Below are 17,236 nucleotides of genomic sequence, written 5' to 3'. Positions count from 1 at the left end.
CCCAGACCTGCTCCCTGTAGTCCCTCCTGGGGACAAGCCACATCCTTCCAGCGGGCTGAGCTGGATCCGTCCTCCCAGCCCTACGCCGTGGAGCACAGCTGGGGGAGCAGGCAGGGCTCCCCGCCAGCCTGCGCTCTGCCTGCCACGAGCCAAACAGTTCTCAGCGCCCTCCAAATACCTCCCTGCCCACCCCAGTGGGGTCGGGGGCAGCAGCCTGGCGAGGAGGCAGCGCTCCCTGCCTGCACCAGGACTTGGCCTCGCTCTGTGTGTGCAGGAAGAGCCAAAGAGAGGGAGGGCAAAGCTGTTCCCAGCACATTTTTCTGCTTTGACACACTTGCAAGCCCTCGGAGCGCTGCAGCTGGGTTCCCAGCACCCCGCCTCGGCTCTCCAGCCTGCATCCCTCCACCAGCGGCACACGGGGCCCTGGATTCCCCGAGTACCTGGCAGGAAGCAGCACAAGATGATTGTACAGGGCACGCAGAGGCCCTTGGGTTCAAGTCACAGGCAGGGGTGTCTCGCTGGCCCTGAGGTGTGGAGCACTACAAGCTGCCCTGGGGTCCCACGTGTGCTGGTCTCGGTGCTTGATGAGGTCCCGCAACTGGTTCAGGCTCCTGGCGCTGCCAGGTGGGAGCCTGTAAAAATCAGCTGCGGTGCAACTGCCCTGGATGTGCATCGAGCCCCCAGATCCCCAACATCCAAAGGCAGCCTTTAGTTTAATAAAGAGAGAAAAGCTTCTACAGCAGAGATACCACATTCGCAACACTGTGGGGCCCCTCGGGCAGCTTGCCAGCAGCCTGATGGAGGGATGGGACTTTGCATCTTGGTTTGCGTGTTACTGTGCACCAAGTCCAGGAGAAACCCCACCAGGCGTGGTGTCGCATGGCCCATCGCCGCGCACGGGTGCGCGCCCCACGTGGTGGCAGAGCCGGGGCGCTCTGCCTGAGACAGCCTCTTCCCCAGCAGAGCAGGACCAAGGGTGGCAGAACCCTGTGCCCAGCTGACCTGACGGGATCAGCTCCTCCTCCTCACTGAGATGAAGATGCTGCAGGGGCAGCGGCATCCTTGGCAGCGCGTGTAGGGAGGTCCCGGAGGACCTGGGGAGGCTCCGGGCGTTTGCTGGCTCGGCGCTGCTGTGCTTCACTGCTGCTGGTGCTGCGGAGGGTCCCCTGCAGAGCGGCTGCTCCTCTCACCTGGGCAGCACCGAAGCGCCTTTCCCCCTTGGGAGGCATTTCTTACTACATGCTCTCCAGTTCAGTCCCTTCTCACCCACACGTTCACTCCAGGATCACTCCCTGCCAATACGCACCCTGCATCCCAACAAGAAGACCATTTCTCTGCATAACCCTTCTTAGAGCTTGTCACCAGCCACCCCACAGAGGAGTCACTTGTCCCTTCAGCCCCCTTCTGAGTCCCGTTGTCACTCCTAACAACCTTCTCCTCTTGGATTTAGCAAAGCCCATCCAGTCCTTTTGATTCATTGTCTTTTTTCCTCCAACCAAAGGGTTTGCAACATTTTTTTTTCACTTCTGAGGAGCAGTTGAGCAGGCAGCAGCCTTCAAGCGGTGCCATCAGAGCAAACCCAAACCTGTGCCCTGTGCTTCCATGCAGCCCTACATCAAAAAGCCACGATGAGAAGAGACACCCCATGAACGAACCCATTTCTGTCAGACCCTGTGCCAGTAGATGAGAAAAGGAGCAAAGCTCTGGCAGCATCTCGGCAGAGACCCCCCAGCCCAGGGCTCCCCGATCCTGCACCCAAGACAGTCCAAAACTCCCAACTCCAGCCTGGAGCTGCAGCCCCACGGGGCTTGGGCAGCGGGAAACGCACCTGTGTGCAGATGGAAAATGGTTGAAAGCAGATTTGACATTTTGCAGAACAGAAGCAGAAGGAGCGATGCCAGGGACAGTGGGGAAATACCCTCCCAGACGGCTCCCGCTGATGGCGGAGGTCTCCATCCTGCCTCTCAGCTCCGTGTGATGTTTGACAGGTCATGCCCTGGACGTGTTTGGCACAAGATCGTGCACCCAGGACCCTGAGCCCACCATGATGGTGATGCTGTTCCGGGTAGGCTGCTCCTGTAGCAGCTCCCTGCACCCACCGGCCTCCCCTGCCTGCACTCGCATGGTGCCCAGCACCCCATGGAGGGTGGAGCTGCTCGGTGGCTCTGGAAAATGAAACTGCGACCCCATCTCGGGCAGAGCCTACCATGACCTGGGGCCAGGGTGCTGCTCCCGAGAGGGGGTCTCGGGGAGCAGAGCAGAGCAAGGGGCCCCTGTTCCCCTTTGTTTTGCTTGGCCACCATCCCTAGCCATGACAGGAGGGACACCATGTGCTCCACCCCAGTGGGAAGCCGGTGGCAGTGGGGATGCCCCTTGCGGGTTCTCCCAGGGACAGAGGCGGGAAAACGGAGCAAGTATTTGCCTTTGCAAATGCAGTTGTTGCCATGAGGTTGGAACATGGTCTCCATTGCACATAAATCTCTCGGGGCCCAGGCGGATTTGCCTCGCCCGAGGTCACCTTATTTCCCAGGTGCCATTGTCACTGTGCTGTCTCCCAGGTCTCTCCCAGTCACTTTTTGTTTCCCTCACCATGGCATGAGGCCTGCTCTCTAACAGCCCTGCAGACCCCCACACAAGGCTTCTTTCCTTGATCCCAGCCCTGACAGGGCTCAGCAGTATGCAGGTGCCCACCTCTCCGTGGAGGCAGCAGCTGCTCAGATGTTCCAGATGTGGTGGGCCACCACGTCACCAGAGGCCCCGGGTCAGGGGCAGACCTGCCCGTGAGCTGCCCATCGTTCCTAACAGGTTCTGCTGATGGAGACATCCAGCCGCCCCAGGGTTCGCTCTCCTCGCAGGTCAAGATCTAACCTGAATCCTCCCTGCTGTGAGCCCAGACTTGTCCTTGTCCTCACAGAGGGCATGAAAGTCCCATACTTTTGCCTGCATTAGCTCAAAAACAGATCAAGGCTGTTGGGGAGAAAGTCGTTCTCGGTGCAGACCCTGCTCATCTCACAGGGCCACCGGGGCTGGGGCAGCTTCCTGACAAATGGAGCAGCAATGGAGAAGACCACGGTACTGGTGGTCATACAGCTCAGCCAGGATGTCACTGTGGAAATGGCATGTTGTGAATTCGGTGACAGTCAGTTCCTCCGCACAGTCCTCCTAGGCAGTTTGGGATGGTCCCTGCTGCAGATCATCCCCATCACCATGCCTGGAGGAGGAGTGTGAGGTCCCCACAGCTTCTGCATGGCATCACCTACCAGCCTCTGAGCAAAGGCTCAGCCTCTGCCTGCACTGCCTGCAGGAGCAGGACAGAGGAAAATACGGCTGATAGGGAGCAATTTTAACACCTGGAACTGCATGCCCAATCCATCCTATCCTCTCTAAGCAACCCCTGGCCAGGCTGGGACCAAGGCTGGTCATCTCTGGGACTGGACTGGTAGGGTTGCAGGACACACTGTGAAGATGTATGAGCCACGTGCTGCCACAGGGACCCCGGAATTACTGAGGAACCTTTGGTAGAACAAGGGTGGAAAAAGCAGGGATTTCGGTGAGGACCAGGCTGGTGCCAAGGACCTTTGGAAGGCTCTCACTGTCTGATGCAACGGTTGGCCTTGGTGGTAGAGCTCACCCCATGGGGAGCAGAGCGTGAAGCCACACGGCTTCGCCAGCATTTCCAGCACAGAGGAGCTCACAGGGAGCGCCACCTCCTTTGAGAACAACCATGTGCATCTCATGTCAAGGGAAAACACCAGCTCCTGCAGGACTTCTCCAAAAGAATCCCCCAAAACCAGACCCAGAAAGAAGCCATGCAAGCTGCTAACTGGGACCTACAGGAGGAAAGCCCCCAGGAGCAGTCCAGGGGACAAGCTGCTGCTGCTGGAGAAACCCCAAGAGAACTCGTGCACTGTTTCTGTGCGTTCCCAGCCTGACACCTCCCAGATGTGCTAACGTGACCTCAGTGTGTCGGTGACATGTGAGGTCACCGTGGTGAGACAGGCATGTTCCTGGGGGGCCCCAACACCTCCACATTGTCACACCGCAGCAGGGGGGCCCGGGGAGCTATCTAGAGCATCACATCATTGTCTCACGCAAAAAAAAAAGGTAAAAAGGGGTAATAATATACACACAAACATGTGGCATTTTTTTAGGCTTTTGCTGGACCCAAGGGATTTGCTCTCCACTGTTTCAGTGGCCAACTGGAGGAGAGAAAGCTGGGACAGATGGCAAGAGGAATGATCCAACCCGTCCAAACCTGGTTTTGCTCTTTCGCTGGTGAACAGGACACTGGCAGGCAAGCGGTGGCAAAACTAATTCCACCCCGCAGAAAAAAATACCTGTGAGTGGAAAATGCTGATGGGCTGTTTGTGGAGGCGAAGTCGGGGAAGGAAGGTGTGTGCTCCATTCCTCGCATTCCTCCCCAGCTCCCTCAGGATGGCAGCCGCACTCCCCAGGGTCCACCCGTGTGCCCAGGGGGTGATGGAGAGGGCTGGGGATCCTGTCCTGCAGCCTCACAGGCTCCACCAGCCAGGCAGGGCTCAGCATCTGCCCTTCTCAGTGCGGGGTGGAGGGATGGGATTGAGCTCTGAATCCCCGCTGGGGTCTGAGAAATGAAACCTTTGCTCTACGTGGGCAGCACCTTCAGAAACACTTGGGTGAGGGTTCCTCACAGGTGACCACTGCATCCCCGGGTGCCATCCTGGTGCATCCCAGTGTCCTGCCATGTGTACGGATGTCATGTTGCATCCCTATGGCTTAAGAGCAGGGCACCTTGGGCTCATCCAAATATCTAAGCGCAGTCAGTGGGATGTCCTTTCCTCCAGACACCCTGCATCATCCCCTCCCCTGCAACACCAACCCGAAAACCAAAGGAAAAGCCATCGCGCTGCTGTGCGCTCCCATACCCATGCCGTCCCGGCTCCCTCCCGGGCACATGCAGGAGGGCACCGCGCCAACAGCTAATGGGAAAGTTCAGGGTCGGGGCGAGCCGCGGGGAGAGGCACATAAAGGGCTCATTGTGCAGCAGGTCTCCCTCGGCTGTGCTCGTGCAGGGCTAGCAGTTCAACAACAAAACGCAGCCCAGAAATATGACAAGACACCTTTTTCCCAGGCTGCTGTTAAACTCTAATTAAACATTTCAGCACACTCGAGCGAGGGAATGTCTGCTTCTCAGGCCCAAGATATCTCAGCTGGAAAACATCTCCTCTGGTGCAGACTTGCACAGGTTGACCCAGAAAGATGCCCCTTGGGTCCAGAGATGATGCGAACCCACGTACCAGTGTGGGCAACCTGCTCCAATCCACCCACCTTTGGGCCAGCAAAGGGTCCCACCCTTTGCTGCCCACCTCTCCAGCGGACGGGGCTGGGCTGGAGCAGCGCAAGAAGGGGCCGTGCAGCCGGGCACACTGCAGGCAATGCCACCGCCGGCAGCTGCTGGCACTTGTCCCCACTCCCCAGCGTGGGAACTGGGAGGGCACAGCCTGGAGAAGCAAGAGGCAGCATCTGCACCTGTGTTGGCCCGGTGCAAAGGAGAGGCAGGCAATAGCTGCTCTGTGATAGCCCCAAATCTGACCTTTACGACTGTGACTCCCTCAGTAAAGTGGTTCTTCTCAAATTCTTCCCAAACTCCATCACTCCCACAGCCAGCCCCAGGGGTGCTGGTTCTCCTCCCCAGGCCTGGACCATGGTTTGGCTCCCCCACTGCAGAGCTTTGAGCATTTAAAAACAACCCAAGCAAAATGTTGACCTGCTATTTTAAAGAACGAAGCAGAAAGAAAAGAGCACAAAAGAGCGGAGCAGCTTAGCCAGGCACTGCCAGGAGCGAGGAGGGCGCAGGGACTCAGCAGTGAGCAGAAAGGGGCACAGCAGCCTGAAGACCCCCCCCCCAGGACCTGGATGCCCAGGTGGGGTATGGCGAAAGCCAGCTGGCAAAGCCAGTGGAGTGTGACAGCCCAGCACCGCAGGAGCTGCCCCCCCCCCGCGTTACTGAACACAGCCTTGGGCACTAATTGCTCAGCACCTTGTTTCTAGCTGGCACAGACCGTTCCCCAAATAAACTCCCTGCCCCAATGCTCTAATGTCTGACCCAGCCATGTGGAGGGGACGTGGTGGTGCTGAGCTGCCGACACTGATGTAGCTCAGCTGCCGCTTTGCAGCATCACTCATCCCCCCCCGAGCAGCAAACCAAGGACAGGCGGCTGCGGCTCGCTGGGGACTTGCAGGCTGGTGCTTTCCCACGTGCAACCTCAGCGTAAGAAACAGGTCACCCAGGAAAGGGTTACTACGCAAATCTGCCATTTCTAAGATTGCTCAGTAGTGGGAAGGTGTCGTGTCCTGAAAGGCTCGGAGTGGAGTGTGACAGCCCAGGTGATGACACTTGTAATTTGGCATCCCGTGGGGGTGGAATTTGGCAAAACTGGTCTCTCCTGCTCCGAGGACATTCCAGCTCCCCACACAGGCAAACTGAATTGAACTCCCTCAATAAATACGGCAGCCAGGGGTTTAATCCAGCTTGGACCCCCCCCAGTCAGAAAAGCAGCAGCAGCAGCAGCAGCGTGCTCCTCGGGGAGGCTCCCGCCCTGCCCCAGCGAAGCTCCCCATGCCTCCAGCCGCCGTTGCAACTCCTGCACGGGGCAGGCGATCGCCCCAGCAAAACCTCACCCAGGGGTCTGTTACCAGGGGGCTGAAACCTCACCTGATGCTGTTACCCCTGAGAAAATGGCAACACCAACCTGTACCTGGTACCCTCCCCGGGACGGCACGTGGCTGTGGATGGCTGACAGCCACGGCTGTCCCCCGGTGCCACGCACTCACAGGGCTTGTCCCCCTCCTAAGCCACTGCAGCAGGACGGGGTGAGAGGCTGGATTTAGGAAGGAATCTTGATTTTTCTAGGAAAAGTAAGGCAGGGCAGCAGGGCCTTTAAATCCTCCCCGTGCAGCACCCGGGCTGTGCTGCGCTGCCAGGGCTTTGCGGGACATGTCCGCCCCTGAATCCTGGTCCACTGAGGATGCCCCGGGTGGCATGGTGAGCTCCAGGCCCGGTGCAGACACAGCTGCACGGCAGCGAGGAAGGTGACAGCCACAGGGATGCAGCCGGAGGGCACCCGTCATTCAGCTCACCCCCACGTCCCCTCACACCCAGCCCAGGGACCGTGTCCCCGCCAGGCACAGTGACCCACAGCGTCCCTGTGCTCCCTGTGGTGCCCAAGGCTGGGGACATTTTAACACTGCGAGCCGGCAGTGGGGGGCTGGCTCCTGACTTATCAGCCAACTGTTTCCCAGGCTCTTCTGCTGTCTGTCCCCACCGCAAGGACACGTGTGCTGATGGGATGGGATCGGGGCATGAGAGGGAAGTGGGGACAAAGGTGCTGCAATGCACTCCTCCTCCTCCTCCTCTTCCTCCCCACTCTTGGCAAGGCCAGGGGACTCCGGCTGTGAAGGGAAAAGGTTCCCAGGGCGAAGGTGTTAAATACCCTTCTCCCGTGCTGCTGTCACCTCACAGTCCCCGGGGTGTGAGAATCAGACTATTATCCCCTCATTAGGAACTAACATGCTGTACTAACCTTTTCACATGAAAGCTCCGGTCTGTTCGCCAACAAAGGCTGAGCTTGGTTCCCAGGAGTGGAAAAAAACCCAACCCACAAGCACTTAGCGGGGGCTCTGGGGCCAGCCGTTCCCGCCATCCCCACGCAGACCCTGCCGAGCCCCGGTGGATGCTCCAGGGGGAGGAAGGGGCCCTGTGAACCGGGGGCCAGCTGGGCACGCAGCCCCGGCGGAGTGGCACAGGGGAAGCCCCCCTGGGGCGAGGTGTCCTTCTTCCAGAGCCCAAGAAGACTGAGGTCCCCCTTGCGTGGGGTGGCTGGGGCTGTGGGTAGGAGTGCAAGGGGGACTCCCTCCCCTGGGGTCTGGGCTGCAGTGAGCCCTTCCCCATCAGGGCATGCTGCCCGGGCTGTCCCCCGGACAGGGCTCCAGGGCTGGCAGAGCCCCTTCAGCCACAGCCGCTACGGTTCTCCCCATGCTCCCCCTAAGCAGCTTGCAGGGCTCAGGATGGTTCTTCCCGCACCGCTGCCCAAAGCACATTGGGATTTGCAAGGTCTAGAACCCTAAAAGGTGGGAAGAGAGGCTGGGAAAGCATCACCAGGCCACGGAAAAACCCATCAGCACAACACCTGGGGCTCCAGGTCAGCATCTAGAGTGGCCAGAGTTTCAGAGCACTGAGCACAGCAGGCAATAGCCTCCCTGGGAAATGTGGTGGCAGCAGGGACGGGACGTGCGTCACCGTCGACCACATCTCCCCGCCCTAGATGTTGACAGACATCGCCAGAGCAGATGAACAGTTGGGGTAACATCCTCCTTGCTCAGGCTTTTAATTAAATGAAACCTGCCTGGGGCAACAATTTCAGCTTCTGCCCATGGCAGCCACTTGATGCTGAGATAAAGGGGCTAGAGGAGAGATCTTGACATGAAAACAATTTTCCTGGTTTCTTTGCTTTAAAAATATCTGCTCTGCCCCATTTTTGGCTGGAGACCTTTGACAGCTCAGGGAAGTGGGCCACAGCAGGTGCTGAAAGCCCGAGGAGTACCACACCTAGGGACACATCCCTGCCTTCCTGCATGGCTGTGAGACCCCACAAATTCCAGATTCACTTGTTGCCTTGCAACCTCAACCAGCTCCACGTTTCTAATGAGGAAAGCAGGAGGAAGGAGGGATGTGTGCCCATTTTTTTCCCTTCCCCCCCCATCGCTTCCTCCCCTGCCTGCCTCCACCTGCAGTCAGCTGTGACGGCAGCTCCCTCCCTGACCCCACAACCTGCCCGTCCCTAAGGGCTGGGGGACTTTTCCAGGTCCCCCAACTACCCACTGGCCCATTCCCAGTGCCCTGGCATGGGGCAGGGATGCGGTGACCCTCAGCTCCCCCAGGTCTGTTGGCAGGTCCCATTGCAAAAAGGCATATGGTTTTTGCATTGCACACACGTGTTTATTAGATCCTGGCCCGAGGTCACTAAGCTGTTTCACACAGGCTGCCTACGACAGCTTCCAGAGCTGTTTCACTGCCACGGGATGCTGTGAAGATGTCATCGGTGCTACACGCTGGTTTGCAAAGTAATTGAATTAAAACTGGTGAAATGTTTCGGTGCTGCCTGACTGCTCCTCTCCACGGTGTGGCCGGGTGCAGCGGCCCGGGGTGGCCTGAAGCACACGCGGCTGCTCTCCTGGGCTGCTCTTTTTGGAAGGTCACTTTTCTTCTCAGTTGCTGCAGTCAGATTTGGGTCATCAGGTTTGATCTAAGCATGTCAGAGGACTGGAATTCAGGGGGAAGCAGAAGCACCATAAACACAGGCTGTGTCCTGGTGCGTTTCTGGGCTGGTTTAAAAAACCTCTTGGTTCACTCTTCATGTCTGGTAGACGGGCTGGGAAAACCAGTGGCAGGTTTAGTTCATCACCTGATGCAGGCACCTTGGTGCTCGTGGCATCGAGGGGAAAGCTCGCCCGCTGTACCGGCACCGACAGCGGCAGCGTCTCTGCCCATGCGTGTCCTTGTAACGCAGATAAGCACGCGGGCGAGTTACCACCACCTGTCCGTAGTTCAGAAGTACCTTTGAGCCACAAACTGAACCAGGGCCACTGGTGTTAAGTTTTGCGCAAGGTGAGCAGCGATCCTTACCCAGCAGTCGGGGCGGACGGGGCAGGAAGAGGGAGGGCTGGTGCAGAGGAGAGGGGCAGAGCTGAGTCGGGGCCCTCGCCCCCCTGGCCATCGTCCCCAGGCTTCCTGATGCCAACCCAAACCCACAGGTCCGGCAGAGGTTGGTGCTCTCCAGGGAGGCACAGGCAGAGCCCTGCCGAACCTGCTGCAGCTGTGAGAGAGGAGCAGCCAGGAGGGTTTGTCTGGCACCTTCAGCCCAGCCCGGCTCCCTGGAGCTCGTCCCCAGCTCCACACGTCCAGTGCACTCGGGTCCAGCGTGGGAGATGCGCAGCATCGTCGGAGCAAGCACGCTGGTCCCCGGGGTGGGCAGCAGCCCCAGACCTGCCGGGAGAGCAGCCAGAAGACACAAACGGAAAGATGGGTTTAGAGGACGGCTCCAGATTCTTTGCTTCCCCCGCCTGAGGTCTTCCTGAACCTAATCATTTCAAAGAGGTTCAGAACCAACCAAGCCCCCCTGAGGCAATGAAAATTAACTTCACATGCAACATTTTAAGCTGAAACAAGTGATTTCTCCCTAATTTTTCAGTTCCGTCCATGCAGTAATGAGTGCATGGCAGTCTGGGTCATGCAGACGCCAAGCTGGAGACCTCTTTGGCTCCATCAGCATCCTCACCCAAAACTCTCTGTGGGTCCCTGAAGTCTTGCTGGTCCCCACCTGACATGTCAGGGGGCTCAGTGCCCTTTTCCTCACCGTCCTTTGCTTGTGGCCATAGCTGGTTGGGTCCTGTGGCCACCTCCTGTGGCCAGGAGGTCCTGCAGACTGGCAGAGCTCTGGGACGCACAGGGCCAGGGCTGGAGGATAAAACCCTCTGAGGGGCCAGGGCGAGCAGACCCAATATCCATCCTGGGAGGGGGACCTGGAGGGAGTAGCTGGGTGGGAGTTTCTCCTGCTCAGCCCCATTTCACGGGTACCTGCAAGGTTGGGGCTCCTCAAAGCAACAGCCCAGGCCCTTGCACAAGCTCTTGCATACAAAAATGACACATAGACATTACCTTCCTCAGGTACCTGGGTAGAGTCTTTGGGGGGAAGTAGCTTGCCATTTGGTCTTGGAGGCTCAGCCTCAAAGTCCAAGGCAAGTCAAAGTCCAACCCTCCAAGTCCCAGGCTTTCTGGGGAAGGTGTGGGAGCCCATCTGCCAGAGTACCGGCCTCTGCTCCCACCGCTCTGCATGAGCCCTTGGGGACAAACCACACCAGTGCAGAAGGTCACAGGGACCTCTGAAGCACAGTGTCCTCGGCAGCCCAGGAGACACCTGCCCGGCTCATGGTGCCTGACTGCCCCAGGATTCCTGCTCCTCCAGCTTCAGTCTCGGGCAAAGGAGAGGCTAAGGAGAGATTATTATCCCCCCATGATGAAGGGGGACCTGCTTCGGTGCTGCCCGTGCCCTGCTGAATTACTGAGTGAGTCGAAACAGAGATGGCAGAGGAGGCACGGACAGACCAGCCTGATGCACAGCCACCCCCTTGGAGAGCACCCAGGTGGTCCCGGCGTGGCCAAATCTGCGCCTGCACCCAAAACCCTGGGGCTGAGCTAAAGGGAGCACAGTGTGCAATGGCAGCATGGCACAGCACAGGGCAGGGCACCAGTCATGCTGGGCTCCCACCACGATGGTGTGACACAGGGATGCTCTTGCTTGAGGACAGGAGTCTCAGGCAGTGGGGACACCGTGGTTTGCCATTCCCCTTCCATTCTCAGACAAGCCATGAGCCCTGTCCCCAGCCTCACCACACAAACCAGAGATGGAGCCTTCACCCAAGGCTGCGTTGCTGCTGTGTCACCACTGTGCAATGGCACCCGACGCTGGGTGACAGGGACGACCCCAAGCAGCCGGCACAGTCGTGGGCAGGGCCAGGAGCGGCATGGCTGCCTCCATGCAAGAACACCGCGTCTCCTCCGGTTAACACCCCCAGAGCCGCCCTTCCTCCATCAATGTCCTGACGGATGCTCAGCAGGTCCCACTGCTGCTTCGGCATCTCAGCCAGGAGCTGGGAAGGGACCGCGGTGCTGCGGTGTGGGGCTCAGTGCAGGGCCCCACTCTGCTGCAGCCCTGGGAAAGCCCGGCGCTGGCTGCCGCTGCCCCGCTGTGCAGCAGAGATGAGAAGAAAAACAACTCGTGGTGCTTCCCCTCACCTCCCGTCCTCGCCTCCACCACAGCCCTGCTGGCTCTTTCATCTCCAAGCGCCAGCGGCTCTTTCATCTCCCGCCCAGAGGTGCGAATCGCTCCCCTCTCGTGTTAGCTGCCCCTGCCACTGGCCACTCACGCCAGCATCGGCACTCAGCCCGGCACTGCGGGGACCAAATGGCTGCTAACCCGGCTGCCCTGCAAGGCCCCGCTTGCTGGGAGGGGGGCAGCAGGTGAGGACCAGTCACCTCTGTCACCTCTGCAGTCACCAACAGTGCTCAGGACACCCAAAATCTGGCTGCTCCCAGGTGTCTGCAGAGAAATCGAGGCACCGGGATTTCTTCTGGTTCTCCCTGTAAATAAGACGATGCCAGGCTTGCGCCTGCTGTTTCACATTTGCTTAAACTCAGCTCATCTTTGTTAACTTCTGCCAATGCAAAACCAGCCCACTGGGATGGAGAGCCATCTATCCCAGTGGGCAGATGTCCGTGCTGCCCTGGCATTCCCAGTCATGGATGACAAGGTGGTTCCCCAGCCTTAAAGCCCAAAGGAACCATCCCGACCACCCTGCCTGACCCCAGTCCAGGCAGGAGGGAAGCTCACCGTCATAGAATCATCAAATCATTTAGTTTGGAAAAGACCTTTAAGATCATCAAGTCCAACCGTTAACCTAACACTGCCAAGCCCAACACTAAACCATGTCCCTAAGCACCATGTCTACATGTTTTAAATCCCTCCAGGGATGAGGACCCCACCACCTCTCTGGGCAGCCTGTTCCAGTGACTGACAACCCTTTGGTGAAGAAAGTTTTCCTAATCTCCAATCTAAACCTCCCCTGGCACAACTTGAGGCTGTTTCCTCTCATCCTATCACTTGTTACCTGGGAGACGAGACCAACCCCACCTGGCTACACCCTCCTTTCAGGGAGTTTCAGAGAGCAATCAGGTCTCCCCTCAACCTCCTCTTCTCCAGGCTAAACACCCCCAGTTCCCTCAGCTGCTCCTCATCAGACTTGTGCTCCAGACCCCTCACCACTTCATTGCTCTTCTCTGGACACGCTCCAGCACCTCATGTTGTCCTGAGGGGCCTGAAACTGAACCCAGCACTTGAGGTGCGGCCTCACCAGTGCCCAGTACAGGGGGATGGTCACTGCCCTGGTCCTGCTGGCCACACCATTTATGATACAAGCCAGGATGCTGTTGGCTGCCTTGGCCACCTGGGCACACTGCTGGCTCATATTTAGCTGTCTGTTGACCAACACCCCCAGGTCCTTTTCCACCAGGCAGCTTTCCAGCCACTCTTCCCCAAGCCTGTAGCGTTGCCTGGGGTTGTTGTGACCCAAGTGCAGGGGCCAGCACCAAGCCTTGTTGAACCTCATACAGTTGCCTCGACCCATTGATGCAGCCTGTCCAGACCCCTCTGTAGAGCCTTCCTGCCCTCCAGCAGCTCAACACTCCCACCCAGCTTGATGTCATCTGCAAAGTGACTGAGGGTGCCCTTGATCCCCTCGTCCAGATCAGTGATGAAGATATCAAAGAGAACTGGCCCAGTACTGAGCCCCGGCTTGTGACCAGCTGCCAGCTGGATTTAACTCCGTTCACCACAACTCTTTGGGCCTGGCCATTCAGCCAGATTTTTCCTAGCGAAGCATACGCCCATCCAAGCCATGAGCAGCCAGTTTCTCCAGGAGAATGCTGTGGGAAACGGTGTCATCACCCTGTCAAATAACCCTGCAGTTTATGGTCCAGCTATGGCTTATCTTTAGACTTTGGTTTAAAGGTGACAAGGCTTCACTACCACGACACAGGTCAAGGTCTGTGGGCATGGCGGTAACTCTGCCCAAGGGCTCTGAATCCCCATGAGCAGCATTAAACAGGATGCCCGATGGGTACAAACTGCAAAGAGAGCACAGCTGAGTGGTGTGAAAAGCTGGAGGAGAATGAGAACAAGAAAGAGAGAAAAAGAAAAAGAAAAAGAAAAAGAAAAAGAAAAAGAAAAAGAAAAAGAAAAAGAAAAAGAAAAAGAAAAAGAAAAAGAAAAAGAAAAAGAAAAAGAAAAAGAAAAAGAAAAAGAAAAAGAAAAAAGAGAAAGAAAAAGAAGAAAAAGAGAAAGACAAAGAGAAAGAAAAAAGAGAAAGAGAAAGACAAAGAGAAAAGGAAAAAATAACAAGAAAAAGAAAAAGACCAAGAAAGGGAAAGCAACAGGCTCATGTGAAGCACCACAGCTCTGGGACTCCCATGCCAGCCCGTGCCCAGAGCTGTGCACAAGAGCTGTCGTGGCAGCCTGGCACCGCCGGCGTCAGCGACACATGGCTCCCAGCTCTGCACCCCAGGGTAGCTCTGATGGGGGCTGTCACGGGGAACCACCACCTACGGTGCCAGCCGGGCTCCAGTGCCAGTCGGACCCACCCCAGGGCACCAGCTGAGCCCCAACCAAATCCTGCAGAACTGACCAACAGTTTCCTGCTGCTTCGGCTGTCCGTGCTGCGGCAGGCACCGCACGGGTGCATGTCGGCATCACCACATCACCTAACTGCACCCAAAAAGCCAGCAATTAACACCAAAGAGTTTTCACACCACTGAACAGCCCTTCTGTGAAAAGCCAAAGGGATGAGCCCGGATGCTTGTGGGCAAGGGGGGGCTCTGAACTGCGGGAGGGCTGCAGGTGGCCGCGGCACCCTGAACTCCATGGCTGAGCTCCGCAGCTCCCGGTACATGGGGCTGCTGCCGATGGGTCTCTCGGTCCTTGGGGAGCTGCCAACTTGCCTGTGGTGGGGTTGGGGATACGGGGCGAGGGAAGCAGGATGGCGTCCATGGAGCCATTCCCCAGTTTGACCCAACTTCTTCATGAGGAAGGCGGCCATGCCTAAGCAGAACGCACCCGTCTTGTCCATCCTGGTTGACATCTCCCACGTGGGGACATTAAGAAGACCTGGGGAGTTCACCCCACGTGCCTTCACGAGTCCCAGTGAGGCACCTTGGAGAGACACCGTTTTCAAGCCTGCTTTCTGGCTGATCAAATGTTGAACATCAGTTAAAAGGAAGCAATTAGCACCTGGTTTTAATTGAATTGTTTTGCACAATTGCAGCAACTGGAAGGTTAACATCCATCCAAATTTAATCAGCCCTTGCAAAATGGTCACAAAACTCAGCCCGGCAAAACCTGATAGTCCATCTTAAGACATGCTAACGCTCCCAGCCTGCCTTCCCCTGCCAAACCCATCGTCCCAGCTACTCTCCTTTTCTCACATTTACTCTTTATCCTTCTAACTCATCGCAGATACGCCGACTTAGGGCATTTCTTCCCCCTTGGCACTCGCAGCGCCGGGGGTTGCAGAGCTGTCTGAGGGGCACACGGCCTTAGCATCCCACTGAGGGAAAGGAGAGGTCTGATCCTCAGGTGTCCCAGACAAATGTCTTAAAGACTCCAGCCAGAGCAATGCGGTCTTTTGGGACAGGGGGACAATTGCCCCCAGCCATCTCCTGGCTCCTGAATAAAGGAATAAAACTGGTCACCAGCAGCACCTCCACTAGCGCCTTCTCCCTGCCCTGTCACGGTGGCAGAGGGGACCCCGAAGGGGACTGAAGGCTCAGAGGGGTGGCGGGGGCACTGCCATGATGTGGAGGGTTCAGGGCTGCAGTGGTCCAGGCATCCGGTGCTGTTTGTTTTGCTCCGGAAATCCGGATCTTACCTATTTAAATAAACCGGCCGGGAGGAACGGCGGAGCGTCAGGCCTGTTGTTGAGTGCACAGGAAACAGCTGTATTGGGTTAGGCAGGGCTGAGCGGGTGACTCTGATAGCCTGGGAATAATCAGCATCATAAAACAATCCCTTCCAGTTGCAAGATTATTTATTTTCTACAAAAAAAATCCAAGCGCTGCCCATCACATGGCAGCTGGCAGCCGGCTGGGTCCCTTCAGCAGGTCTGCAGGGGTGAGCCGTGGTGGGAGAGGTTGGAGACATCATTTGCCTGCCGGCTCATCCGAGCACCCCAGGGGCCTCAGCCTAGCGCAGTGTGGGTGATGCTGTGTCCCATGGGGTCTCGGAGGTGGGCGGGTGGGTGCTGAGCTGAGGGAGGGTGCCGAAGATGCCTTTGCAGCAGGTTGGGCACCCAAAGCACAGTGGCTGGAAGAAGCACCCTCACCCAGAGCACCATCCCCTTCCAGGTGTGCCGCAGCCAGAACGCACCCGGGGTGCAGGACAACACAGCAATATGCAGGACTCGGCTGTCTTGGGCTGTTCCCACCCAGCTACCTCCAACCCCGCGGGTCTCTGCACCCACAGTGGAGGAGGAGGAGGAGGGCTGGTGGGGTGTGGGTGGGTGTGTGGAGGAGCCCGGGCAACATGGCTGGTTTTGTGCATGGACCTGACCCAGGATGGGGTGTCTGAAAGCATCCCCATCCCCATCCCCACCTTCATCTTCATCCCTGTCCTTGCCCCACATCCATGCATGCTCCAAGGCTCACCAGGAACACCCCAGGCTTGCCAAGTGCTCACGACTGAGCACCAGGGCACCAGCAAGCACGTGGGTGGCAGGTCCTTGCCCTGGGGCACACATGGGGCTGGGGAAGTATTTCGGGCGAGGCCCTAAAACCGTGGCCAGGTGGCCACTCTCTCCTTCCGCCCTCCAGGGAGGATCCAGACTGGCGCATGCTGAAAACCCTGCTTCTCGGAAGCCTTTCCCATTTTTTTCACAGCTCTCCAAAAAAAAACTTGGCCATTGCCCAGCCCTAACAGAGCTACGCTGCCCCTCCAGCTTCTAGACTCCCAAGTGATCTCCAGGAATATTTCTACAGCTGCCCACACAGATTTCCCAGGAAGGGCAGCATGCATCCTCGGCGGCAGAGCAGCCGCGCTCCTGCTATCCCGCTCGGGCTGCCTCATTCCTCTGGGGTAATCCCAGCTCAGAGAGGAGGCTTTTGTTTTTCCTTCCAACGTGGTGGGACGCAGCCGGAGGACCCGGTGGCAGCAAATACATTTGTCGCTCTGCCCTGTTTGCCTCTCTGCTGGACACAGAGCCTTGGGGTCGCACTTGGATGTGGCTATTTAGACTGTTTGGCTTCGGCTCATCTGAGCTTTTGGGGGTGGCTCTGGAGTCACCCTGCCCCTGCGGTCCCCACACAGAACCCGGAGGACGGTGTGCTGGAGCCTCAGCTCTCAGCGAGCCTTCGCCAGCAAAATCAGGCTTCAGAGGAGAAACGAGGGCTGGGAGCAAGTCCCAGTCTTGGCGCTTGGCTCATTTTCTGAGACGAGAGATGGTAGAAGAAATATGCAGAGCCCTGACCAGGACCGGGCAGCTTGCAGGGTTCAAGGTCACCTGCAGCTCCTCGCTGTCAGGTCACAGGGGGAAAAGCTGGAGGCGGGATGGAGGGATTTTCCCAGCAGGCTCCCTCCCTGGCACGCTGCCTGTC

At 57.8% G+C, this 17,236-nt stretch overlaps 1 protein-coding gene across 16 annotated transcripts in view; it reads right to left on the bottom strand.

Moving 5' to 3' along the window:
* The window catches only part of EXD3 (exonuclease 3'-5' domain containing 3), a 299,324-nt gene that overhangs the window by 21,262 nt on the left and 260,826 nt on the right, over nt 1-17,236 (bottom strand). For 11 of the 16 annotated variants that reach the window (XM_075772087.1, XM_075772086.1, XM_075772085.1 and 8 more), the window contains one exon: nt 8,956-10,024. The exons of the other annotated variants lie outside the window; for them this stretch is intronic. In XM_075772087.1, the coding sequence (XP_075628202.1) occupies nt 9,587-10,024 (438 nt within the window). In that variant the 3' untranslated portion in view covers nt 8,956-9,586. Of the gene's footprint in view, nt 1-8,955; nt 10,025-17,236 lie in introns of those variants that run through there. 16 annotated transcript variants of the gene reach the window in all.

The sequence above is a fragment of the Balearica regulorum genome, chromosome 20 (genome assembly GCF_011004875.1).
Source record: "Balearica regulorum gibbericeps isolate bBalReg1 chromosome 20, bBalReg1.pri, whole genome shotgun sequence".
NCBI classification, from domain to species: Eukaryota; Metazoa; Chordata; class Aves; order Gruiformes; family Gruidae; genus Balearica; species Balearica regulorum.
This window is presented reverse-complemented; position numbering and strand designations above follow the sequence as displayed.